The 25,405-nt window shown below is 40.4% G+C and overlaps 3 protein-coding genes across 3 annotated transcripts; all 3 read left to right on the top strand.

Annotated features, from left to right (window-relative positions):
• Positions 1 to 525: 525 nt before the first annotated feature.
• Positions 526 to 7,155, top strand: mybl2b (MYB proto-oncogene like 2b). The gene is made up of 15 exons (XM_014977592.2): positions 526 to 812; positions 1,203 to 1,299; positions 1,385 to 1,456; positions 1,529 to 1,621; positions 2,407 to 2,627; positions 2,715 to 2,847; positions 2,937 to 2,996; positions 3,446 to 3,643; positions 3,721 to 3,993; positions 5,354 to 5,496; positions 5,592 to 5,691; positions 5,772 to 5,882; positions 6,035 to 6,151; positions 6,240 to 6,371; positions 6,452 to 7,155. Exons 1-15 carry the CDS (start codon positions 793 to 795, stop codon positions 6,578 to 6,580), a joined length of 1,899 nt encoding a protein of 632 aa, XP_014833078.2. The 5' UTR covers positions 526 to 792; the 3' UTR covers positions 6,581 to 7,155.
• A 538-nt stretch (positions 7,156 to 7,693) lies between these two features.
• rpn2 (ribophorin II) lies at positions 7,694 to 19,347 on the top strand. Its single transcript, XM_014987368.2, has 17 exons — positions 7,694 to 7,809; positions 8,144 to 8,334; positions 8,445 to 8,540; positions 9,118 to 9,293; positions 9,367 to 9,442; positions 9,523 to 9,657; positions 10,128 to 10,304; positions 10,576 to 10,694; positions 12,234 to 12,339; positions 14,777 to 14,868; positions 14,967 to 15,081; positions 15,212 to 15,406; positions 15,494 to 15,580; positions 16,364 to 16,459; positions 16,816 to 16,891; positions 17,762 to 17,891; positions 18,781 to 19,347. Exons 1-17 carry the CDS (start codon positions 7,797 to 7,799, stop codon positions 18,794 to 18,796), a joined length of 1,896 nt encoding a protein of 631 aa, XP_014842854.1. The 5' UTR covers positions 7,694 to 7,796; the 3' UTR covers positions 18,797 to 19,347.
• Positions 19,348 to 20,383: 1,036 nt separating this feature from the next.
• Positions 20,384 to 24,680, top strand: ghrh (growth hormone releasing hormone). Its single transcript, XM_088006002.1, has 5 exons — positions 20,384 to 20,911; positions 21,150 to 21,261; positions 23,614 to 23,718; positions 23,900 to 24,004; positions 24,097 to 24,680. Exons 1-5 carry the CDS (start codon positions 20,782 to 20,784, stop codon positions 24,224 to 24,226), a joined length of 582 nt encoding a protein of 193 aa, XP_087862128.1. The 5' UTR covers positions 20,384 to 20,781; the 3' UTR covers positions 24,227 to 24,680.
• The last annotated feature ends 725 nt before the right edge of the window (positions 24,681 to 25,405 follow it).

Below are 25,405 nucleotides of genomic sequence, written 5' to 3'. Positions count from 1 at the left end.
TTTCTCCTTTTTTGTTTGTTTCAAAAATTTTCTTGTAATTTCACCAGAATTCCAGTAATTTTTGTAAGGAGGAAATCTCACAATAATGTATGAAACATTTGTTCACAAAATACTCAGAAATGTAAGAAAGGGGAAGGTTTTCACTGGAGGTATTCTTCCTTCTTCTTCTTTATTTGGTAATTTAATTATATTATTTGAGTCACACATGAGACAACTCTTACATTTACAGTTTTGTCCTAATTGATCCATGTCAAATGGTGCTTAACACATCCACACGAGTATGAAGAAAAATGTGTATGTTTCTCTGTCACTCACAGACACAAAACTATTGACACCTTCACAAAGGAAGACTGGCAGAAAATAGTTACATAGTATATATAACTTTAACTATTTATATTTAAAGCTAAAGTTATGGTGCTAAAATTATATTTACACGGATATATGTTGTTTTATTTTGAAGGTCCGAACGGATGATTTTCCCTCTTCCCATTCGGCTCTCTGCGCATATCCGCGGCGCAGCCACGTCACAGCTCTGGTTGCTTCGGGGAGAAGGGCGCGAGATAGAAATTTCAGAGCGCGGACGGAATGATCGTTCCGCCGCAGCTGATCGTTTCCAGGCTGCGCAGTCCAGCTCAAACCTCCAACCACCTCCACTGCTGCTGGCTTCTGCATTAAAATATTAATAAAGGAGTGAACGTCGTGATATTTTCCTATTACATTTGCACATGACGTGCGGCGGCGGCGGCAGGCAGAACCACTGGGTGACTGTAAACTAGAAGAAAACAGAGGGAAATGTCCTGGTGGCCGCGCGGGTAAGAGACTCGTCACTGCTGTCTGAGTTATTCTCTGGAGATTTATTACTCGTTTAAAGAATCTTCTCTTTCACCAAACAGTGTTAGAAACAATCACGCTGCCTGAATAAATAGAGTTAAGTGAAACCGAACGTTCATTTTTGATCTGCCGCCCTTTTCCGGAGTCATGAACCCACGCTGGGCCTTTTTGGTTTTCCAACAACCGCTTTCTGTGTGAACCCAGAGAGATTAGAGAAATCCCTGCTTTCATCTCAGTAGCGCAATAAAACTAACAGTCTTCTCTGGAAATGTATCATTTAGCCTCCGATCACTAGCTAAAAGTTAAACCCGCTAAACCTGTTCTGATAATCAGTAATCCGTGTTTTTCTTTTGTTTTGGTCTGGTTTCTAGTGAGGATGGAGACGACACCATGCATCAGGACACTGATTCTGATGTGGCCGAGCAGAGGGACGGAGGGAAGGGGAAGGTGAAGTGGACACAAGATGAGGTGATTGTTGGGACATGTCCCCGTTTGGCTCTGTTTTTTTGTCTCCATGCGGGACATCCGGCCTGAAACCTGTTGATGTCTGCAGGATGACAAGCTCAAAGCGCTGGTCCACAAACTGGGATCCAGTGACTGGAAACACATAGCCAGCTGCATCCCAGTGAGTGACTAACAATCTTTATGTTTTATGGCATCATAGTTAAAATCCTGAGCGTACTGTTTTTTGTTTTAGAGTCACACAGAGCAGCAGTGCCAGCACCGCTGGTTTAAGGTTCTCGATCCAGAGCTGGTTAAAGGTCCCTGGACCAAGGAGGAGGACGAGAAGGTGGGCAGTGTTTTGCTTACAGAATGACCCAAACTGAACTGAAAAGAAACCAATATACCCATTGTATCTCTGGTGGAGTGTGGTGTTCATCTATCACAGAAAATTCTGATAAAATACAGTAATGCTGGTAACCTGTGAAAATCTTGAAAGGTGTGTGAATACTTTTGCAAGGTTCTCTTGTAGCAGTCAGTCTTGCAACCAGTCTAAAGATTAGACTGTTGCTGTATGCCATTCGCATGACTATCCTGACATCCTGATAGCTCAATATCCGAGAAACAGAGACAATATTCTACAGCAACATGTCCTGGACACCACAAGCACTACTCTACAAAATTTGTAATGTGCTTCCCTAGAACACCAGTCACATAAAGAAGTGTGATGTATGTCACTAATCTGCTCACAGTGACCGCATTTAATCACATTTTCAAATTTATTGATACTCTAAATAAAGAAAAATAGTAAAATTAAAAATCCAGACAAAACTGTTTTTGGGGATTTCGACATCATTAATTGAAATTTTAAGTGACGACAATAAATCAAAATTCTTATCATGATAAGAAATTTATCATGTTAATTGATCAATGATACAATAAATGCCCACCTCAACTCGAACTTCAGGAAATAAGGGCCGATTTATCGGTGCACCCTTAGTGTTCATCAAAGTTTCTGGCTGTAACTTGGCGAAATATAGTTCCAGGGATATTAACAATTTGGCAAGGCTGTGATGTGTAAAAACTGTGATCTGTAAAAACATAAAAAGAAACTCCACACATTTCTCCCTTCAGGTCATTGAGCTTGTGAATCTCTACGGCAACAAGCAGTGGGCAATGGTGGCCAAGCATCTGAAGGGTCGGCTGGGGAAGCAGTGCAGAGAGCGCTGGCACAACCACCTCAACCCCAACGTGAAGAAGTCGTCATGGACAGCCGAGGAGGACCTCGTCATCTACAAGGCCCACTGCCTGCTGGGAAACCGTTGGGCCGAGATCGCCAAGCTGCTGCCCGGAAGGTCCGCTGACTCCAAAGTCCTTTATGTTGGTTCCGGAAAAGCCTGCCCGATCCCCTGACGATCTCATTTTACGGTTTCTGTTAACAGGACAGACAACGCCGTCAAGAACCACTGGAACTCCACCATCAAACGCAAGCTGGAGATGGGCTTCTACGCCCGAGAGGTGTTCAGGCCGAACGAGCTCGAAGAGCTGTTGGCTCGCCTGAATAAAGACTCGCAGGTAAGTTCACCTCAACCCAATGCTGAGTGCCGTCCTGCTGGTGCTGCGTTGTACTGATCCCACTGTCCCGCCTGCCTTCTGTCACCCAGGGGGGCAGCAGCTGTCAGGATTCTTCAAGCAAAGAAACGGAGCAGAAAGACCAGCTTCCAGTAAGAACTTGTTACATGTAGGCTTCAGTGATGACAGCGTGGATAAAGCATGTTGTCACCATGCAAACTGTGTTTTCTGTTTGTAATGTGGAAATCAAATGATACTAGGCCTGTCATGATTAACTTCGCTGGACGATAAATTAACTCAGAAGTTATTTCGATAACCATCCGACCCTGCAAATGCAAAAAGGTCAAATCTATGGAAACTCTATTGGACACTGTCTGCATTGCCATGCATCAGGACACTTTTCTTTTTGTGATATTATTTATTTTATTTTTTTAGCGTGGCCCTAATACTCTGTCTTACTAACAGGATAGATGTGTTGAAGTTTAAGGTCTACGGAATACTTCTGCATGCAGCTGTAAATATGTAAATATTAGCATAAACCGGAATAATATGTCCTTTAGTTAACAGCTACTAGCAGTGAGTTCTGTTATTTCTAACCAAGCTGCAGGAAGCGCCAGCTGCCAGCGAAGCAGAACCATCCAATCGCCTGAATCGTCCCTCACCGAGGGACGATTCAGGCATTAAGACAGAAGTTGACGCTGATGAGGAAGCCAGCGGTACCAACTGGGTGGTGGACAGCTCCGGCTTCCTTTCCCCCACTGGCCCCGCCCTGAAGGAAGTGCTCGACATGGTGGACGGGGTAAGGATCTCCACCGCAGCGGACATGAGTACAAAACATGCCGATCGAGACGAATCATCCCTCTGTCTCACATGTAGGACCTGGACGGCTGGTGCAACCTGGCGGCCTTTGACCTTCCAGAGGACAACCCCAGCCCTGAGCGCCACCAGTTCCGCCTGGAGGGCTCCGCCCTGCAGGAGCTGAGCAAAGGCAGCAGGGGAGAACTTATCCCCATCTCCCCCGGGGGTATCAGCCCGCCGTCCATCCTGACCCGCCGCAGCCGAAGACGAGTCACACTGTCTCCAGACGGAGCACACTCCATGACGCCCAAGAGCACTCCAGTCAAAATCCTGCCATTTTCTCCATCTCAAGTAAGCTCCTGGCTGCTCAGGTTTAGCAAGTTTTTTAATGAAATATGTGAACTGCATTAATCAAAATGTTTTTATTATGGATGCACCAATCCACTTTTTTCACTTCCGATGCCGTTATGAGGTTTAGTATCAGCCCGTAGAGAAAAGTAGTGCTGAATTGACTTAAAGTGTTTATTTTTTACAGTGTTTCTTTTAATATGTATAATATTATGATAAATGCAAACATAAATGTAGAGAATTACAAATTCATGTGATAACTCTACACCAGTACAGCACAATTAAAGGGGCAGTATTATATGTTAGTGCCATTTTACAGCACAATTAAGTAACTGTTACCTTCTGTTGTTAAAAAAATGTTGTACATATAAAATATGTCTTAAAAGAAATTTGACTTCATTATTTAACGCTTTGAAGTTGGGCCTCTGTCTCTTTAAAAACTCCTGCTCTTTCTTAAACTCCGTCTTCAGGAAATCATCACAACATGGCTCCTCTAACAACATTTTAACGTTTTTACCAGCATTTCACTCAGAAATAGCTTCTATAATGAGCTCAGCAGTTCCACCAGGTGTTTGCTAATTGCTGCTGGCTAGTCTGAAGGAGCTGATTGGGGGACTCTGTGAGGCAGAAGCTTGGAAACTTCAGCTCTGAGTAGGAGCTGCACCTCGAAGGCAGAGTTAGGACCACCCACCCGTTTTGCATAATTGAATGGTTGCCATGGTAATTAAAGTAATTCACAAACATACATAGGTATGTTTTTGAAGTCAGGTTAGCATTATAACACGATTTAAATCTCAAAAAGTTTATTTAAATAATAATGTTAGACGAAGCTTCACGAGGTTGGTCAAACGTTTAAAACAACATTAATTTGTTTGGTCAGTGCTATAAAGAGTATATCAGCCAATGTAAAATAAATGAATAAACTGATAACAGGTTTGCTATGTTAGTCAAACATGTAAAAAATAAACTGAAAAAACTTTTCAAATGGTTCAGAAAGTGATTAAGAATTCTAAACATAATGTAAAATAAACAAATGTGATGTTACTCAGGACACAAAGCGTAGAATCAGACTGAATAGATCTGCTCTCATGGATCGACCACATTGTCACCGATGCCAGTCTAGAATTCTTTTCAATATCAGGACTGATGCAGATATTAATATCGGATCAGTGCAGATCTAGTTTTCATCAGTATTGAAAGTGTTGTTTCCGTGACCCGGTACCACTGAGGTCCATATAGTCCGGTCACCAGCTGATTCTCTAAGTGAATGTGTTGTTACGCCGTCTCGTCTAGCGGCCATGTTGCAGAGAGAAACCCAAACAGTTCTGAGGCCTGCTGCTGATTTTCCTGTTTGTTGTTTCAGTTCTTGAACCTGTGGACGAAGCAGGACTCTCATGACCTGGAGAATCCCTCCCTCACATCCACGCCAGTGTGCAGTCAGAAGGTCATAGTGACCACACCGCTGCAGCGAGACAAGACCCCCCTCACCCAGAAGGAGAACTCAGTGTAAGCAATGGAATTTGGTGATTGGCTCGGACTGCATATTCCATCCACAGATAAGCATGACCAACGTTTTTTTTCTTCTTCTTCTTCTTCTTCAGGTTTGTTACACCTAACCACAAATCGGAGCTGAGCACAACCCCACGGACGCCGACACCGTTCAAAAATGCCATGGAAAAGTACGGCCCCCTGCAGCCTCTGGTGAGCGCCACTCTGAGGCTCCAGAAACCGTTACCTCCTTGTTTTAGAGTTTACCTTCACTTCCCGCTTTGCCTTCTCAGCCTCAGACTCCGAACCTCGAAGACGACATCAACGAGGTCATCCTGAGAGAAGCAGGCATTAACATGGTTGTCGTCCAGGCAACGCCGCCTGATCCCCGACGCAGAACAATGGTGAGAACCAAACAAAGCCTTGGAGGCTTAGTACTGGGGCTGCACTGATAAATCAGCCATGATTTCCTAAATTTTGGGTGACCTTTCAAAAGAAACAGATTTATTTTTTTTCCCACCGATGCTCATTTCTTTTATTTGTGTTTTGACCTCAGCACCGCCCTCCTATGAAGAAAGTTCGGAAGTCTCTGGCTCTAGATGTAATGGATTGCCAGGTGGTGCCAACATCCAAGCGCAAATCCAGCAAAGCGGAGGCCAAACGCAGCATCAAGGTGGAGTAATAATGGATGGAACGATGGCTTCCCTGCAGAACGAGCGCCCTTAAACACTGAGCTTTCCGTCTCTCCTTCTTGGTCGCAGGAAGAACCGGTGACGGTTTGTCTCAACTCCTCATCATTTTGCAGCAAGAGGCATGAAAACATATTAGACCAGGGCTTCCTGATGGGACCGAGCGACACAACCATATTTCCCAGTGCAGCACCTCCTGCACCTGTAGGTTCCTGTAGTTTTCGAATTGAGAACATTAAAAAAAATCTCATTTTTCATATTTGTATATGTTTTATTATTTCCAGATGTCAAAAGAATGGAAGAAGGTGGTTTGTGGGCAAACTAAAGACCAGCTCATAATGACGGAGAAGGCGAGACGCTACCTCCGCTCTCTGAAGAGCCATCCACCCAGCCGGGCTCTGATTCTGTCCTGAGATCCTTCTGCCTCCCTGGAAAACAAAGAAACGACAAACAAGACACCGACAGTTAAAATGACTCATGTTGCAGTGGTGCTTTACTTCCCATTATTGTTGATCATACTTGTTAGAAAAGAACAGTGATTGTAAGAGTAACGAATCAGTGAACAGTCAGGGTTTTACATGGCATAATGTATCTGAAATGTAGCCATTTTTTGTAACATTGTGAACTACAAACACTTCAGGTAGAGTTTCCATATCTAGTCATTATATGGAGAAGATCTAGATGTCAATGGTAGGCTGAGGGATCATGTGGTTTTTAGGTTTCCCCACCCCAAGGGGAGGAACCAACATGTTGCAAAGTTACATGAATAACCCGTAAATAAAGTTGGCCCACTACCTTGTTTTATTAAGAAAAAAATGGTTCAGCCTGTTAAATTTTATGCAAGAGTCATAAAGCAGAGAACTTCACTGAGCACTGTTTAAAAGGTTGATGGGTTGTAAGGCACTCTTTGTAAATATATTTAGGCTAATATGTTTTACTCTTGTGACCGTTTGTCACAAGTTGAATAAAAACAAATGTATGTTCTGCACCTGTTTGGCTCTTTTTTGCTGCTTGACCTCATAGGACTCAAAGCAAGCGAAGGCTATTTGTTTAGAAATTAAATTAGAAAAGAAGATGAAACGTAAATAAAATAGATATTTTCCAGCTAAGTGCGGTTTTTTCTTCTTTGAGTTCTGATATTACGAATGTACGATCGATCATGAACAGACGTACCTGTGTATTGGTTGTATAATTGCACATACCTAATCTTTTAACACATCAACATCAAAATATTGGTAGTAGGACTTTAAAACGACTGTGCAAATGACAGAGTATTTCAAAGAAAGAACCATGGGCTTTACGAGTAGGTCACGTTATATCGATATTTTTACGACTTTTTTCAGGTAATGCGTCTCCCTATTATTTTTGATTTTTGAAAAGTATCTTTGTCGGGTCCTAATACTCTCTCGAACATAAAATCCAAAATGGATATTGAAATGTTTAAAGTAATGACGTGATTTTGAGGCTTTTGTAAAATTTGGATATAAATCACAAACTGTTTTGCATGCTTTAATGCTTTTATTTTGAAACCAACCATTGGAGACGGAAGTTATCCGTAACCTGACAAGTTTCTCTTCGGGACACCGGAAGCAATCGTGCGTTTGGTGACGCTGCATTAGACTGCAAGACATGATTCGGACCAGTGAGTATATTCAAATAATTAATGTAACATTTTGTGCTACTGATTCGTATTGTTCATTCAATTTATATTATAAATGAATATTTAACTATATAATTAGATGAAAAAGCCTCTTGCTGCACGCGCTGCGGTGCTTCCTGTCGAGGTTAGCCTTTTCTGCTCTTAGCTAACCCTTTCAGTCAGCGCGAGACTTATCTGAATTGAATGAATGAATAAATGAATGAATGAATGAATAAAATATATAGTTATGTGTATGTGTCTTTTCTATGTAATGTAATAATGAAGCATGCGCTCAGGCCAAACGGTGGGCTTGCTAACTTCGGCTGTGTGTCCGCAGAGCTATTCGGGGTTCTCCTCCTCAGCCTGGCTCTTGCTGGAGCTCAGGCTCTCACACCGTCTCACCACCTGTCCCTGTCTGATGTGGGCCGGCTCCAGAATCTTCTGAACCAACCGTACGACGACCTGGAGTCCGCATACTACTCTGTGGTTGGGCTCACCAAGCTCGGAGCAGCTGTTCCGGATCCTGCAGTAAGATATTCACCGCTTCTGGTTCTGAGCAAAAACTATTCATCTCACCGACGATTCCGTTCATTATGTGTTGTCCTACATGGGGTTATCTTTATAAATCTGTTTTGCAGGAAGTTTGCCAGTTCCTGAAATCCCAGCTGGATCCCGGTAGTGTTGATTCTCTGTTTTTTGCTGCTGAAACCAGTAAGGCCATTTCAGGATGTGAGGTATGAACTATTATCCTGCTCATTTACATTCCCCACACTAGTTTATTCATAGTTTTGTTGACCACAGAACATGGATAAATAAAAGCCAATAAAAGGAAGAAATTGTCACTTTTAAAAGACAAAACTGTCACTACAGAAGATTGACAAGATAAAGAGCATTAACAAAATTTCCACTTCAATTCAAATATACTTTATTTATCCTTAAAGCAAACTGAATGTTGTCGTAACTTGTATCTTCAAAGTTGTTGGGGATGGTGTTGCTGTGGGTAGGAAGGATCTCCAGTGGCAGTCAGTCTGCGACACATCTAATGAGGCCTCTGACTGAAGACTGTTGCTGTGGTTGCTGTGACATGCTAACAGCTTTAACTGCTAATAAAAGAAAAAAACAAAAAACACTAAATGTCGTTTAAGAACCATGAAGAAAACGTATACAAAGAAACCCATATAATTGATCAGATTTTCATTATTAGTACTGATTATATTTTGACCATTTTTTACACAGCAGGATTGAACAGCATAGGAAGTGTTCTATGTCTTACATTTAATGCAGTGGAAATAACTCTGGCCCTCTTTTTAGATCCCTGTTTCCAATGAAACCAGGGACATCCTCCTGGCAGCGGTCAGCGAGGACTCGTCCATGTCTCAGATCCACCGGGCAGTGGGCGCTCTCAGCTCCTTGGGGCTCCCGCTCGCTTCACAGGAAGTGGTCGGTGCCCTCACGGCGCGTATCAACAAGGAGGACAACGTCATGGCGTAAGTGAAACGTGGAATCGGTTCGATCAGCAGCTCCTCTGAACACTACCTTACTCCGCGTGTTTGTGTGCAGCATCATCTCGGCCCTGCAGGCCGCATCCCGCCTGTCCCAGCAGGCAGAACTGGGAGGAATCCTGGAGGAGATTGAGGTGATTCTCCCAGCGTCCACTAGGTGGTGCCGTATTGCCGCTGTGGAATCTGTTTGAGAGGTTTGTGTTTTCTCTCTCAGGATCTGACAGCTCGCCTGGACGACCTGGGAGGCGTGTACCTGCAGTTTGAGGAGGGGCTGGAGGCCACTGCCCTGTTTGTGGCGGCGGCGTACGGCCTTTCGGACCACGTGGATATGGAGCCGCCTCTCAAGGAGGTAGGAGTTCTCGCATCTTCCCAACTTTTCCTCTGATACCCCTGTAAGTAGGCCTGTCGTAATAACCAATAAATCAATTAGTTCCATGATAAATTAAAACAGCTCAGTAATTTCCATTAGAATGATTTATCACTTTTTCTTTTCTCTCTTTCAACCAAAAACTGGATGATAAAACTTTTCGGTTTAGTGATTGGGTCTCAACTAGAACTTTTTTTGAAGGACAATTTTATTTACAGAGACTTCATAATTCATTTTATTTATTGTTTATTTTACATATTTAAAATGTCTCCCAGTTTCAGTGTTGGATGTTGATTAGAATTTAAAGTTTATTGATCTTTGAGAATGTGTTATTGCATTATGATGCCATTACTGTTATATTGCTAGAAGATTGTCTCAAAACAACAATATTGTTATTTATCGCTGCAACTTAGCCAAATCTGCCTACCTGAAAACCCTTTCTCTCCCTTCAGGACCAGGTCATCCAGCTGGTCAACTCCATCTTCAGTAAGAAGTCATGGGACTCTCTGTCCGAGGCGTTCAGCGTGGCGAGCGCCGCTGCTGCCCTGTCCAACAACCGCTTCCACGTCCCCGTGGTGGTCAGTGCTCAGGGCCCGGCCACCGTGTCCCACAACCAGCCGACCCTGCAGGTACGCCCACTAGCCGCATCCTGCCACAACCACTCCGCTAAAGAACAGCTTTTTCCCAATCTGTTCACCTTCCTTCCTCTCTGCCCCCCTGCAAACACACCACACCCTTATGTTACACCCTACGGACTGTTTAAGACTTTCTTTATTTTTTTTATTTATCACTGAGGACACCACTCCAATGTCATTATGTTCTGAAACATAAAGCAAATATAATCTTATGTCTGTAACGCCATCACAGTGGTGATGTCATGGCTCTGGGTGTTTATTCCAGCTCCTGGTCACTGACGTCATGTCACAGCCTCTGGCCTCAGCCAGTGTTCTGGTGGAGTCTGCATATGCCGTGGCCTCCAAGACCGCCGTTCTCAACCAGGCACCGTTCACTCATAACGAGTAAGTATGACGGAGGTGACCTCACAGGAGGAGGAAAGTGGCTGAGGAAGGAGAGAAAGAAACTGTATTCTTGCTAAGCCTTAAAAGTTTAAAGTAAAAAAAAATGATCAAGATTAACAGATATATTATTTCCTAGTGTTTCCCCTAGGAACTTGGCCTTGGGGGTGACATGGAGAGGGATTTTTAGAGGTTCACAGATTGATCAGCCTGATTTCTTTAATTTTGGGTGAAGCATTATCAGTCGATACTTGCATATGGAACTGATCTTAACTCATCTTTTCTACATTAGGACCCCTCGATTTTTTTACTCCACTAGTTACTAGGATACCTGTAGCGGTGCATTTGCACTAAGTTTTCCTGTGAAAGTGTAGTGTGAATGCTTTCAGCTGAAGAGAGGAACTCAAATTAGCTAAAAAGCTAAAGTGAAGCAACAATCCTTACAGGGTTTTACAATGAAGCTGATAAGTGACTTAGACATGAGTAGGCCTTTCACAAGAAATCAAGAAATCACATAATGAATGATTATTCAATTACTCATTAATCAGAATCGGTGACAAATTCAATAATTTCCAACTGCATAATTTATCATTTCACCCTTTCTTCTCTTTCAAACAAAAATTGGATGATAAGTCTTCAGTCTGGTGGTGTTAGAACTTTCTTTTTGAAGGAGAATTTTGTTTGCAGCAACTTCATAATTAATTTTATTGTTTTGTTTACTTATTTTGGATATTTAAAATGTCTTCCAGTTCCATTGTAAAATGTTCATTAGAATTTAAAGTTTATTGATCTTCGAGAATGTGTTCTTGCATCATTATGCCATTACTCTATTACTTGCAAATGGTTTCAAAACACCAATATTATCCCTTATCACAATAACGTCTGGGACAATTCATCATCCAGCAAAAGTTGTTGATGTGACAGGGGTAGTTCTGAGTGGAAATAATAGTTTTAACTGCTGATTCTAGCTTTAATTTTATGAAAATGTTCAAATGTTTTATCCTTTGAACATACCTAACTGCCTCTGGACTCAGTTACAGTTTGAATGTTAGCCTTTAACTAACCTAATGCCGAAGTAGCTGTGCCAAAAGCAGGAACCTATAGAAAATATGTTCTAAATGAGAAAATTAAGAAAAAAAAGTTAAAGTTCTAAATGCCAAAAGTCATGGAGTAATCATGTCCTAAAAATGGTAAATATTTTGAAATCTGAAAAAAATAAAATAAACACAGTGAGGTCATTTGAGTTGTGTGAATGCATTGATGCCAATGCTGCAAAAATATATAGAACTGCAATATGAATTGTTATGATGGGCACAAATTAATAAGGAGAAATTATTTTCAATTTAATGGCAATATTTAACAACATCAAGATATGTTTTTGCAATACCGTGCAATGCTAATCCACAACAAGATTACCTATTCCCAAAGCTAATGCAGCTCTGGTTTCCTCCATGTTCTGCCTTAATAACTATGAATCCCATATGGGTGTGGCCAGCAGTCCTGCTGATCACTTACTGTGTTGTTCTTTTCTCCTGTTTTTAGTGGTGTCTTTGAACTGAATTTCATGTCCAGCCAGCCGCCCAGTGGATATTACCAGTTCACTATTGGTGTGACTGGGGACAGCCGACTGGTGGCCAATCACATTGAGGTACAATTAGTTTCACTAACTAGCCATGTTTAGGTCAAGTGTAGGTGACTATAAACTACTTCTCTGCTTGTGGAACTTTGCTTACCTCCACATTTGATTAGTTAATAGTTGATTATTTAATTAGATTCCAGTGATTAATCTCCATATTTAATTTGAATATAAGTGTTAAATATTGGCATGCTTACTCATAATTCCTGTTCTATGGGGCATGGAATGCTAGCTAACATGTCTGTTCAGATGCTTTAATGTTGGCAAACATGCCACGACTGTCAAAATGTACGAGAAGATGCCATCTTGGATTTTAAGGTGTTCACTATTTTCTACTCTGAAGTTTTTTTTCTAATTTTCATTATGTCAGAAGAATAAGGAAAGTTCCAGAAACCTTTTGACATTTTTATTTTACTTTTACTTGTAAATCTCATTCAAACAAAGGGTTTCATTTTTCAAGAGCAACCAGTTTGGAGTATACATACAAAACAATAATCTAAAACATAATACAGTCAAGTAACTGAAAAAGTACAACTCAAAATAAAAAAGACCATAGCTGTAAAACATTAGGAACTGAAGCAATATTGCTAAATGTCTGATTATCCATAATAATCCGAGACTGAATCATTCTGTTTGTTAGCGTTGCATAGTGGGTATTTTTTTCGTATTATAGCAGCTTCTTTTGCTGTTTTATTTTGGACACCACCAAAGTGAGTCTCGGCTGGTTAAATAGAAGTGAGCAAAAATGTACATATTTAAATCCAGTGTGGCACATTTGCCTTAATCTTTGGGTCAAAACCAACCAATATGTGAAATTTTTATTCTACGAAAAAAGATCAATCCTTGTACTTTGGATCTCCGCTGTGATGGGTTGAGGACGGCAGAATACATGAACAGGAACATTTCATCCAGATTGATTTAGGCAGTAATGAACAAGCAAAGATGCACAGTGTATTCACATTGTTTTCTAAACCTGGAACAAAACCTCTGAATAATAAGAACAATTATGTATAATCATGTTTATTTTTGACAAAGCTTTTGTGTAGAAATTGTTAAAAGGAATCAACCTTTTACATTTAGTGTTGATTACAGGCATTGTGTCCTGTATTCATTCCACACAGATGCTGGTTGTTTTTAAGGTTAATCAGAATTACTGTCATTGAAAGTGTTATAATAACTATTCTATTGTTAGCTAAGGCAAAAAAGATACAAATATCTAATCACAGTTGTATAATTGTGATGGGGTTAGAGAAATGCACAGATCTTCTTGTCTGGCCAGTACTAGATTTCAGATATATTTGATAATTAGTTTCCAATTTTGACCAATGCCATTCTGATTCTTTTTAATACTATTTCCTTTTTATTAAACATATATTTGTTTACCTGTGACCAACTCTTCTATTACAGGCAAATGCAAAATGGAAAACTTTAAGTTTATTAGAAAGATAAAAATTAACAAGGATAACTTTGCAATCCCTTTATTTTCTGTTGAGTTCATTCAATGAGGAATTCATGATTGTTTGTAATATTTACCTGTTGAATTAAGAGAAAACTGGAATGATCAGACCTGATTTAAACAGCTTCTCTCTATATATGACTCCATCAAAAAGACCTCCAAATCAAACCCACACACTGACCCCTACAAACACACACACTGACCCCTACAAACACACACACTGACCCCTACAAACACACACACTGACCCCTACAAACACACACACTGACCCCTACAAACACACACACTGACCCCTACAAACACACACACTCCAGAACTAGTCTAATAATAGCCACAGCTGCTTGACTCAGCGGCGTGCTGCGTGTGTTAGTGTCTGCTTGGATCACGGCACATTTGTATATCCATTCAAAAGAGAATGCAACATGAGTCATAGCACCTCTGGATACAGCCACAGTGATCTCAACCAGTTTGTCCTTGCATCCATTAATTTTATGATACAGCGCCTTGCAAAAGTATCCACAGAACTGATTTGGTGAAACCTGCAGAAACCCTACATGATTATGTGGCATCAACCCCATTTTTAGAACCTATTTTGAAACATAGGTTTCAAAATAGGTTACTGAGGACTGAGTGGTCCTTCTGACCACTCAGTCACTGAGTGGTCAGAAGGAATCCACTGGTTGCTGAAAAATCAAACACATTTAAGTTTGTCACGAGCCATGCAGAAGAAGGCCTAAAAAAATGGAGCAGTTTGGTCATCACTCTACAGCAGGGTCAGGGTTTCCTCCAGAAAACTTGCTAGGGCAGTCCACCAGTGGCCCACCATGCTTTTCTGTTTAAAAATGTGAAGTTGGCAGGAAATTAGCCTAGATAATGATGTGTTATTGTATTGTTTTCTTGTGGCTTTGCAAAACACATCACATTTTAACCTGTGGTTACCTGAGGAACTGAACTAATGATATCCCTTGTTTCGTTTGAACTGTCGACTTGCAGCTGAAGGTCAAAGTTTCCACTGAGGTTGCCGTTACTAACATGGACCTCTCTGTGGTGGACAAGGACCAGAGCATCGGCACAAAGACCACCAGGTCAGGAAACATGGCGGACCTCTAGAGCTGCTGCTCTGCACACCCAGAGGCAACATGTTTAACGGTGCTTGTTGTCTCTTCCTTTGGTCTGAACGCAGAGTGCAGTATCCCTCCAAAGCCAAGAGCTCTTTCACAGCAGACAGCCACCAGAACTTTGCCATGTCCTTCCAGCTGGTTGACGTCAACAATGAGCAGGAGCTCACCCCTCACCAGGTATGTAGCTGTACTCTGAGCTGTTGTTTCTGCTTTTATAATTACCGCTGTTGGCGTTAAATTATACATCTGGTTGACCGACATCATCATCACTGTGGTTAACACCCAATGCCTTTGTTGTCCCTATAAGACGTTTGTCCGGCTGCACAATCAGAAAACTGGACAGGAGGTCGTATTCGTCGCCGAACCTGACAGCAAGAACCTCTACAAGTTCGAGTTGGACATGGCTGAACGGAAGTCGGAGTTCGATTCCATGTCTGGTACCTACTCTCTCTACCTCATGGTTGGAGATGCCACCCTGGAAAATCCCATCTTGTGGAACGTGGTCAGTGTTCATCCAGGCTTTGTTCTGGGAAATGGCGGTTTCTCATATCTTAAGTGTTGCTGAAACTGACTTGTAACCTCTCAACAGGCTGACGTCATCCTGAAGTTTGCAGAAGAAGAAGCTCCAGTCGCTGCTCAGCCAAAGACCCTTTATGTACCAAAACCAGAGATTCAGGTACTACCTCTGTTTTCTTTCAGTGTCTGTACATCCTTTAACAAGGCTTAAATTCATCAAACTAAAACTAAAGCCTTAGAGTGTCCTAAATTCATTTAAAAAATATATATATATAAATTGGCCTGAACTACATTAATCACAGGTCTTAAATTTTGTCGTGAATATGCAGTTTTTTTCTTACTGGATAGTAAGGCTAAAGTTTGAGTGGTGTGCAGACATCATCACTGCCCTGTCTCTTGATTTGGTTAAAGCTACTGGTAACAAGCTGCTAATGCTAATTAGCCAGCAAAGTTTTTGTGTCCCTCACGGGTAAGTGTAACTATATCGCCAGTTAGCTGGACAACATTTATCTTCACCATTGATTAGCTTCTGTTGACAACCCATATGAGGTTACATGCAATCTGTGCATGTTGAGAACGGATAGGACAGTCGGTAAGTTCAAAGCCTCTTCCACATGTAGCCAGGAATGGGGAAATAAATCCATTTTTATCTATTTATATTTTAATATGCTATTTCAAAGTAGCTCAATCTATTTATCTGTCCACACACATGAACTTCCTGGGTCATGTTCATTTCTAACAGGACGTTGTGGTTGTTTTGAAGCAATCTAAGGCTCAGGTTTTTGCGGTACGCTATACTGCACCCTATGGGTTTGACATGTTTAAAACAACGTTGAGAGGCGGATTTTTTAATCGATGTAATAGAGATATTGGTCTTCATAACGACATTTCTAAGTGAGCACAAGGCTTCAGTTTGACTCGTGTGAAATCTTTTTCTGTGCAGCATTTGTTCAGGGAGCCGGAAAAGAAGCCTCCAACGGTGGTTTCCAACACCTTCACCGCTCTCGTCCTGTCTCCGCTCCTGCTTCTGCTCATTCTGGTAATATTGAAAAACATGTTTAAAATGTTTGTTTTTTTTGTTTTTTTTTCAATCTGTTGTAGTTCAGAAATCCATTTAGAAGCACCACTTGTATAGCATTCAGTATTTTTATATCCACAATCCCATTTTCAGTAAGAACATGGTCAATGGGTCTGTCCAGTGTAAATATAATGCCTTTTTTAATTTAAGAACACAATAGTGCAGTGTTGTCTTCTTTGTCTGCTAAGTGTTGAGTATTGTTGCTGCTAATCATAGTATTTTGTTAGCGATAAACCATTTGTTCAGCTCTTTTGTTTGCCGCTCTGACTGGAGAGTAAAAATGATCTCATTGTTAGAATTTTCCCTCTCTTTTGTAGTGGTTTAAGCTCGGAGCCAACATCTCCAACTTCAGCTTCTCTCCAAGCACCATCCTTTTCCACCTGGGACACGCAGGTAAGCTCACACAGTTTCTCCACGTTTGCTCCGTGAGTAACGCTGTTTTTAATCATAGCATCATACAGAAATGGAATATGACGCAAATTGTTTTGCTAAAGGATTGATGCCTCTTGAATTTTCACATTTTCTCTAATTCTACAAAACCAACTAAATCTGACAGTGTGGTGTGTATTTTTCAGCCTGTCTGTAGTGATACTGATGTAAAACAGCAGATCTTTTGAAGGTCTCTAACACCTATGTACATCTGGAGTCTGAAATTGTTGCTAAATTTTATTTCCAACACTCACCAGGCTCAGTCTGATTAGTTTTAAAGTGTGTGTGTGTGTGTGTGTGTGTGTGTGTGTGTGTGTGTGTGTGTGTGTGTGTGTGTGTGTGTGTGTGTGTGCGCGCGCGTGCATGTGTGCGTCTGAAGCAGAAATGCGCAAATACAAAAGTTCAGAACCTTTTGTAGGTTACAAAAAAAAGCCATTAAAATTTTAACATGTTAAATTCTGGGTAATTAATTGAAATGAATGTGTTAAAGTCCCGGCCCTAGTTAAAATATTTTGGTGTTTGGCTAGACAGTTGAACAATAATAATTTATGGACTATATACCTTCTGAAGATTATTGGTTGTACTTGATTTTATCTTAGGGGTGTCAGATACAAATGTTTGCCTAATATTCAACATTTTTATTTGTAAAACATGTCTAAATATTACAGTCCGAGGAGCATGAGTAATTTTGCAAGATATTGTGTGACATTTTATTCCTATGGGAGCAGTAAGATGAAAAGGGTGCACATTCTTTTACTTTGACTCTACTATCTCTTAGAACAATAAAGTTCATCATGTGGCCCTTAATTAACTTAAAGTCTCCTGTTGTTCCAGCCATGCTGGGCTTGATGTACATCTACTGGACCAACCTGAACATGTTCCAAACTCTGAAGTACCTGGCAATCATCGGCGGCGTAACCTTCCTAGCAGGGAACCGCATGCTGGCCCAGAAAGCAGTGAAGAGGTAAGTATTCTGACGGAGAGAGTCCTTCACCCAGACAGAAAAGCCTCGCCCCCCATTCCTGGTGACGAACACTGCTTCTGCTCTTTGTAATTCTTAGCTGCAAACCTGAAGGAAAAGAGCCTTCTCTGTCTGTAGCTCCCCTTTTAATGGGACTTCAAAGGATCATTTCAGTCCAAAGGTCTCTGCTAGAAGAAGAGCTCATGTATACAAGGAGAGAAGCATAGCAACAGAGGGGGCAATTTGCCCCCCATCAGTATGTAGAGCTCTTTTAGGGGCTGGAGTGAGCAATTTGCAGCCTGTCGCTGACTGAAGAGGTCACTTTGACTGTCCTCTCTTAAGCCATCCCATTCAACCCCCTTTAAGCAAGGAGAAGGTTTCAGTCAATGATTTCCCTAATGTTGGACATTTTGCTTCTGTCTTTTTAACCCTTCTGTCCGCACCTTGCTGTCTCTCTACTCCTTTTTCAGGATTGCTGCAGAACAGAGTAGTAGGTTGGCAAAGTATAGGAGCCTTCGGTAAAGCCCCCCCCCACTTTTGTAACATAAGAGTGGGTTCTGCTTCCAGGCTGAAGTAAGGGCGTCCTCTGAGACTGCATCCACACTGCATTTACCATAATGTGTGGCAGTGTGCATGGTTGTGTGGTGCTCTCATCCCCCACTCACTCACCCCATCATGACCATTACAACCAGAGTCCATAGCAGCAACGTAGTAATCCCTCCATTGTGATCTATACTCTACTATACAGTATGCAGTTCAGTTTTTTTTTTTTTTTTTTTTTTTTTTTTAATTTTTGAGACTATGCACTTTTTCTGAAATGCATGACCAGCTTCATTAGTTGGATGAATCCAGTCTGAATAATCACTAATGTTTTCTTTCTTTTCCCCCACAGAATGGAGAAAAAATAAGGACAAAAACATTCAAAGAAGAAACTGATGGTGGTCATTTCGTAATTTTATTTTTTTGGTTTGGTACAAAATCAGACTCTGGGGAAAAATGGCACGAATGTTCAAGAATCCAGTGAACGGTTTTAAACATGCAGTATGACTGTGTTACCAAACAGAAAGGACAGACACCTTGGGACAAACACTGACAGATTCTCTGCAGAGGGCGGTAGAGCTACTGATTGTTGTACTTCTTTTCTTTTTGTCCAACACAGCAGAGTTTTTTCAGTGAATTTTTTGTGGTTTCTTGTTGAAAATTGGGTTGTTCTTTGTTTTTGTTTTTTTGTACATTCCTCTTCGTTGATGCTCTGTGCCCTTTTTCACCTCAGAAAGGAGCTGCTGCTTGTTCTTCTTAACAATTGGACATCGCACTGACACCCCAAAATAATATTAACTACGCTGATGGGTTTGCCTGTGATACTCTTTTATTTTCTACAGAAGATGATCCCATGATGTGTTGATGACAAAAATATGATTTTGTAATGAAGATGGGAAAATAAAGAAGCTGAGGTGAATTTTATGCTTGTCTTTTATTAGTTCATGTGAAAAGAAGGTAACTAAATGATTCTGAATGATCTTTCAGCAGAACATAAATTGAAAAATATTTTTGTAAAGTTTCTAAAAGATTCATAGATATGAATAACTAAATGATTACAGACATGTAACCTCTTTTTCTTCCAAAATTTTAGCGTATTGGAGGAGATAATTCTCCTCCATTATGAGCTTTATTGCATTCCTGTAACTGTCAGACTACATTACCAATCAATGTCGCCGTTTTAAACAGGAAAACTTGTTCTGTCTATACAGCATAAAACATCTAGCGAGTAGTTTTAGAATCACTCTTCAAAAATCCATTATTTTGGACAGTAAGTGTTCAGTTTCAAGGCAAACTTACATTTTGTATGTCTTTCCCCCAATCCCGTCACATTCCTGTTGAAGTCCACTAGAGTAAAAGAACTTCAACTGGCCCTGAGGTTTACAGAAATACTAGTAATGACCAGAATTTGAGTAACTTAGCTCACCCTCATCTATGTCTTTATTAGAGGGTCTGTGGTGCAGCCAAGCTAACCAACAAAGCTACAGCAGACTATTACAGTATAAGGGTCAATTCTTGTAGTGCAGAGTAACAGTAGGGTTTGAATCCTCAGGTAGAAACGGCTGTTAGCAGTAAATCATATTTTAATTGAATAAAACTAAGCTAGCATGCTCATGTTGAGGAGAAGCTATATTCTCATTAAAATTAACTTACAACACCAGGTGATGCTTCAGAAGAAACGGTTTTTCAATCTAAAACTTTTTTTAACCCTAAAAATATTCAATATTATTAATGAAATTAACAAAATCATTTTTGTAGTGCATAATTTGTAAATCATTGTAGAACTAAACATGGATCCATGGATTTCCAATTTTTGGTAAGTTTGTCTCCTTGGCAACAGGAATCAATCAGGTACAGACGCTTTCCTGCTGGAAATTTTTTATCTTACTTTTGATTTCCAGGCAGTTGCTATAATGTGTAGCTGTGGCAACAAGGTATTGTTTTTACAGCTGGAAGCAACTCATTAGCATGTTAAAAGTTCAAATAATACCTGAACTCTGACCCCAACTCACAGATTAATTGAAATAGAAGCTGTATGGATTTACTTTGTGTTGCAGGCCAGGAACATCAGATGAAATGAAATGAAGTTGATTAACCAAAACATTGTTTATTTCACTTTGTTCACAATCCATTTTTTTTCTCCATACATGTTATCTTTTACTGATTCATGGTTATGCAAAACCATAATACCCTGCAGCACTGAAGTGCTACTCAATTACGGTCATGCCCAAAAGGGAAAAAAATCCAACCCAGAGAGTTGATGTTGACAGCTGGACTCAGTGAGGGAGAGTGGTGGTGATGATGTGAGCTGTGGGTGTGACTGAGCCCCAGGTTCAGTATAAACTGACCATGTATGCAGAGGGGGGCAAACAGCAGTGTTCCTGTCTCTTTTGTCCTGTTTTTCCCGGCAGTGACGGACGATGAGAGTGGAAGGCACCGAGTAGTGGCTCAGCAGGGACGCTCTCAATCTGCTTTAAAACTAGGTAACTCTCAACACACACACACACACACTACACAAGTCTAACATGAACTGTTCTATTTTTGTTCCATTTTTGCGTCTGAGGATACACATCTCCATGCCTCAAGTTAGTTTTTTTGTAGTTTTTTTTTTTTTTTTCCCAATTGTGTGGTGACGCTGATGCTGGGAAACTGTGATTTCAGTGTTTTTTTTTTTTTTTCTTTTTCTAATGTAATTTCTACTCCTGTCATTTATCCTGGTAGTTCAGTGTTCTCCAGGACTTACTGCGATGATGGAGAAAGCTGCTGTGCTGCTGCTGCTCTTCTGCTGCCTGGTCATGTCTTTGTCAGGCTCTCCGCTCTACCCGTCCATCAGGTACGTCTCAACATTCATGACTTGTTAAATGCTGTCTTTATAGAGTAGTTTAAAGATAATTTGAAAGTTTTAGAAATTCCTCCCCACTGTTCGAGTCAGGTGTTTTTATAGAAACTACATTAGTAAAACAGAATTTCATCAATATTTTGTATATCATTTTAATCAGTGTTCTACAGTAGAAATAATGATAGTTAAGCAGTTAAAAAAAACTTAATAAAGTACAGTTCAATTTTTTTTAAAGATGTATATATTTGAATTAAGCTCTAGAATTTTTTTTACATTATTTTCCACATCTTCTTTTTAACTTAAATTTTTTAAAGGATGTTTTTGTAATTAAGGCATATGTTTCTCAATATGTATCCACCTATCACTTATTGGCAATTGGGCAACAGGTTCAGGAGGTAAATCCCAACATGCCTCTCTACCCAGCAACACTGTTGGTCAATCTGGACGATTGCACAGCGTCACTAAGCCAGAAAACGTAGGTCTCTGCAGCAGGCTCTTGCTCTGCCCTGTTGTTCCCCAGGACCCGGCTGTAGAACCCTCAAAGGTTCTGTAGGAAGCTGACTTCAGCTGCTTGTGATCAAGCTGTCAGTACTTTCAAAAAGACCGGAGCAACAACCGCATTTCTACAGAAGATGCCTCAGTCTGTTTATCCATCTACTGGTCTACCCTTCCTTCACTCATGAAGAATCAGCTTGCCAGTCTGGAGCAAACACTGACCCTCACCAGTCTAGAGTGAGACATCCACCACGGTCATTGATGGAAGACACCAACAGAACCACATCCTCTCCAAGAAGCAAATGAGATCCTGAGATTCCCAAACCAAACTCCCTCCTCTCCCAGACTGCTTTGGTATCCTTGTCTATGAAGCCCACAGACAGAAAAGAGGCAGAGTGCAACACACAGATTTCATATCCCTAACATCCACAGTTGAGCTGAATATCTACCATATAAGCTCCTCCACCAGATGTCCCCATTTCACCCACTTTACTTGTTTGGGCGCCACCTGGTGGCGATAAGTTGGTGCCTCAAATCGTCTCTTCACCCAGACTTTCCGCAAAAAATTAATGAAGGATTACTAAAATAGTACAAATAAAAAAAAAACATCTATTCTGATAAGGTGGCATGTAAACATTTTCCGTCACCACTGTAGCTAAGTTGCAACAACACCTTAGGATTAATAGAGTAAAATTTGCTCACTAGCTCCAAACTTCCTCGCTAGCAAGTTTGTCTTTAGGATTAGCACTGTATCCAAACTAGTTAAAGCTGGGAACAAATGTAAATTCTTGCTCCAACATAGTAACCTTGTCAACCACAAAGGTTATATTTAATTTCTTATTCAAATCAATAAAGTCTTTTTGGATTGAATTGAATTAATGTTTCTGTTTGGACACTACAACAAATGAGAATAACTGACTGAAGTAATATCTTCATTGATGTTTATTGAAACATTACTAAACAATATGCTTACAAACTAATATGATTTAAATGATTTTAAATGAATACTTTTTATGGAGTAACTAACATTAACATAAATTCTAAACAATTTAATATCTCATTTGTTTGGGCTAATAAAACTCCAACAACAAAGATATTTATGAGGTGTCAATTGTAAAGTTAGTCAAAAACTAATATAAGAAAAAAAAATGGGGAGGATTTTTCAAAGTCATATTATGCCCATGTTTATTATTATTTTATAAATATCACAACTTTGAACTAAATACCTACCTCTGAGTTAACTGTTCAGTCTGAAGTTAAATATTTAGCGTGCTAACTATTTAGTTTGAAGCTAAATATTTAGTTTGTAAAATTACTGTGCTAATTAGTTTGAAACTGTGATACTTAAACATGAAAATATGATTTTTTTTAAATTATTATTTTACTGCAGGAAAAGTAACACAATTTATTGCTCCAAACTTTGACTGTGTAACTTTACAAACGGTAACCCATAGATATCCACCAGTTTTCAACCGGGTTAAAAAAGAAAAAGGATAAAACAGACAAGTCTACATTCATACCTTAATGCAAATGTTGTTTTGAACTTTTCACCACTTACTTTGCCTGTCATGTCTTTGTCCTCTGCTCTTGTTATGCAAAGTAGGGTCAAGATGTCTGAATTAGTCACTGTAGTTACGTTGTTCCACTAGCATCTTAATCATGTTGTCCAGCACTCAGGCAGCAGAACATGTCATTTGACAAGGACAAGAGCATTTTGTAAACCCCAAGCACGGTTTAGCATCTAACATGAAAATGAGATTTAATAACTCCTAAGTGCAGCTTTAAGTTGAGGAAGGGCGTGTTTGGAATTCAGTATCGGACATTCAGGAAGAATATGGTGATGTCTGACAGGTTTGGCCAAAGGGACACGTCCATCCTCATGACCTCTTCCCTGAAGAATCCGGCAGAACAGCAGGACGAAGACAGGATCCCTCTGAGGGACGGAGAGGAACTGCGGTGCGTATGGCTTATGTTTGGCCAGATTTGGTGAAGACTAAGAAAATGTGTCTGGAAAATCTCAAATTGTGGGCAAATCAAACCGAAGTTACACTCACTGATGCATTTGTAAAGTAAAGCTAAGAAAATCATTGTCCATTAAAGCAAACTGATTTCAGCTTCCCCCTTCTCTGATCTTTAGCTCTGAACGTCACGCTGACGCCATCTTTACCAACAGTTACAGGAAGGTCTTGGGCCAGATCTCTGCCAGGAAGTTCCTTCAGACCATCATGGGCAAACGGCTCGGGTAGGCAGGGGTGTCTGTGTGCAGAGCGTGTTAGTCACTGCAGAGCTTCATTGTCAAACTCCTATTGTGGCCATCACTGTGCTCCTTTGCAGAGATGAAAGTGAGAGCTACATGAAACGTCAGTCAGACATCTATGAGGGGACGTTTAAAGAAGCTCTCACATCCATCCAGAGAGATCAGAGGTACAGAGGAGAGCGGGGGAACGTCATGAGGCCCAGGTGAAGAAACCTCAGGCTTTAAAATCTAAATCCTCCCTCAGTGATATGTTGTTGTTGAAACTAACTTAAATACTGATTCTCTACAGAAGTTGAGGATTAACTGAAGAGTGGGAGCCATCACTGATTGGGTTCTTTTGCTTTATCTAATGTATTCTCTACAAATAAAGTTAGTAATATTGTCTTTTGTTAGTCATTATTAAAAATTACATTGTTAATAATAATTATTATTTAAAACTGTGAGGACAACCTACGTTTGGTGTCATTCCTGGGAAGGACGGGATCATTCCAACCAGCAGATTTGATTTACCTCGGCTTGCTTTGTTTCATTGCAAAAACAAACTTTAATGTGATATATTAGGATTTATGTGACGGGACTCAAGAAGGTTCAAAACTGTAAAGTGGAAAGGAAATTATGTATGGATTTCAAAATCTTTGCAAATAAAACTTTAAATGGGTTGTATGAACAAATTGATCTCCTTTTGCTCTGAAACTGTGAACTCAAGTCCAGGTTAACCAATAGGAAGTAAGTAATGGCCACCAGGGCATGAGAGGTTTGTGAGAGAACATAAGTGAAGAAAACATGAAGACCAAGGAACACATCACACACATCAGGGTTAAAGGGGCAGTGTAATGTATTTTCGAGGCATAGAGCAGCATTTTATGGTGCAATGAAATAACGAGGTTACTTTCGTTGTTATAAAAATGCTACAAATATCAAAAATGGCTTAAAAGAAATTTGACTTCGTAACTTAACACCTTAAAATTGGGTTCTGTCTCTTTAAGAAGCTCCTGCTCTTTCTGAAACTCTGCCTTCAGGAAGTCATCTCAACATGGCTCCTCTATTAACCCTTTACAATATTTTTTACCATCGTTGCTCTGAGAAGTAGATCCTATAATGACCTCAGCAGATGCATCAGTTCCACCAGGTGTTGCTCATTGCTCCTGGCTAGTCTGAAAGATCTTAGAAACTGTGACTCTGAAAAGGAGCTGTGCCTTGTAGGCAGAGCTAGGTCCGCCCACTGATTTTGCACAATTAAATGGTTGCCACAGGTAATTAAAGGATTTCTCAAACATGCATCAAAGAATCAAAACAACTCTCCAAGTATGTTGATGAATGAATAACATAATAACATGACGTAAAGCTAAAAAAACCCAGCTGATTTTACCACGTACTGCTCTTTAC

This window comes from Poecilia mexicana, unplaced genomic scaffold, assembly GCF_051168715.1.
Source record: "Poecilia mexicana isolate PSO_F unplaced genomic scaffold, ASM5116871v1 scaffold_5, whole genome shotgun sequence".
Classification (NCBI taxonomy): domain Eukaryota; kingdom Metazoa; phylum Chordata; class Actinopteri; order Cyprinodontiformes; family Poeciliidae; genus Poecilia; species Poecilia mexicana.
Note: the sequence above shows the minus strand (reverse complement) of the source record. Positions and strands in the feature narration are given on the sequence as shown.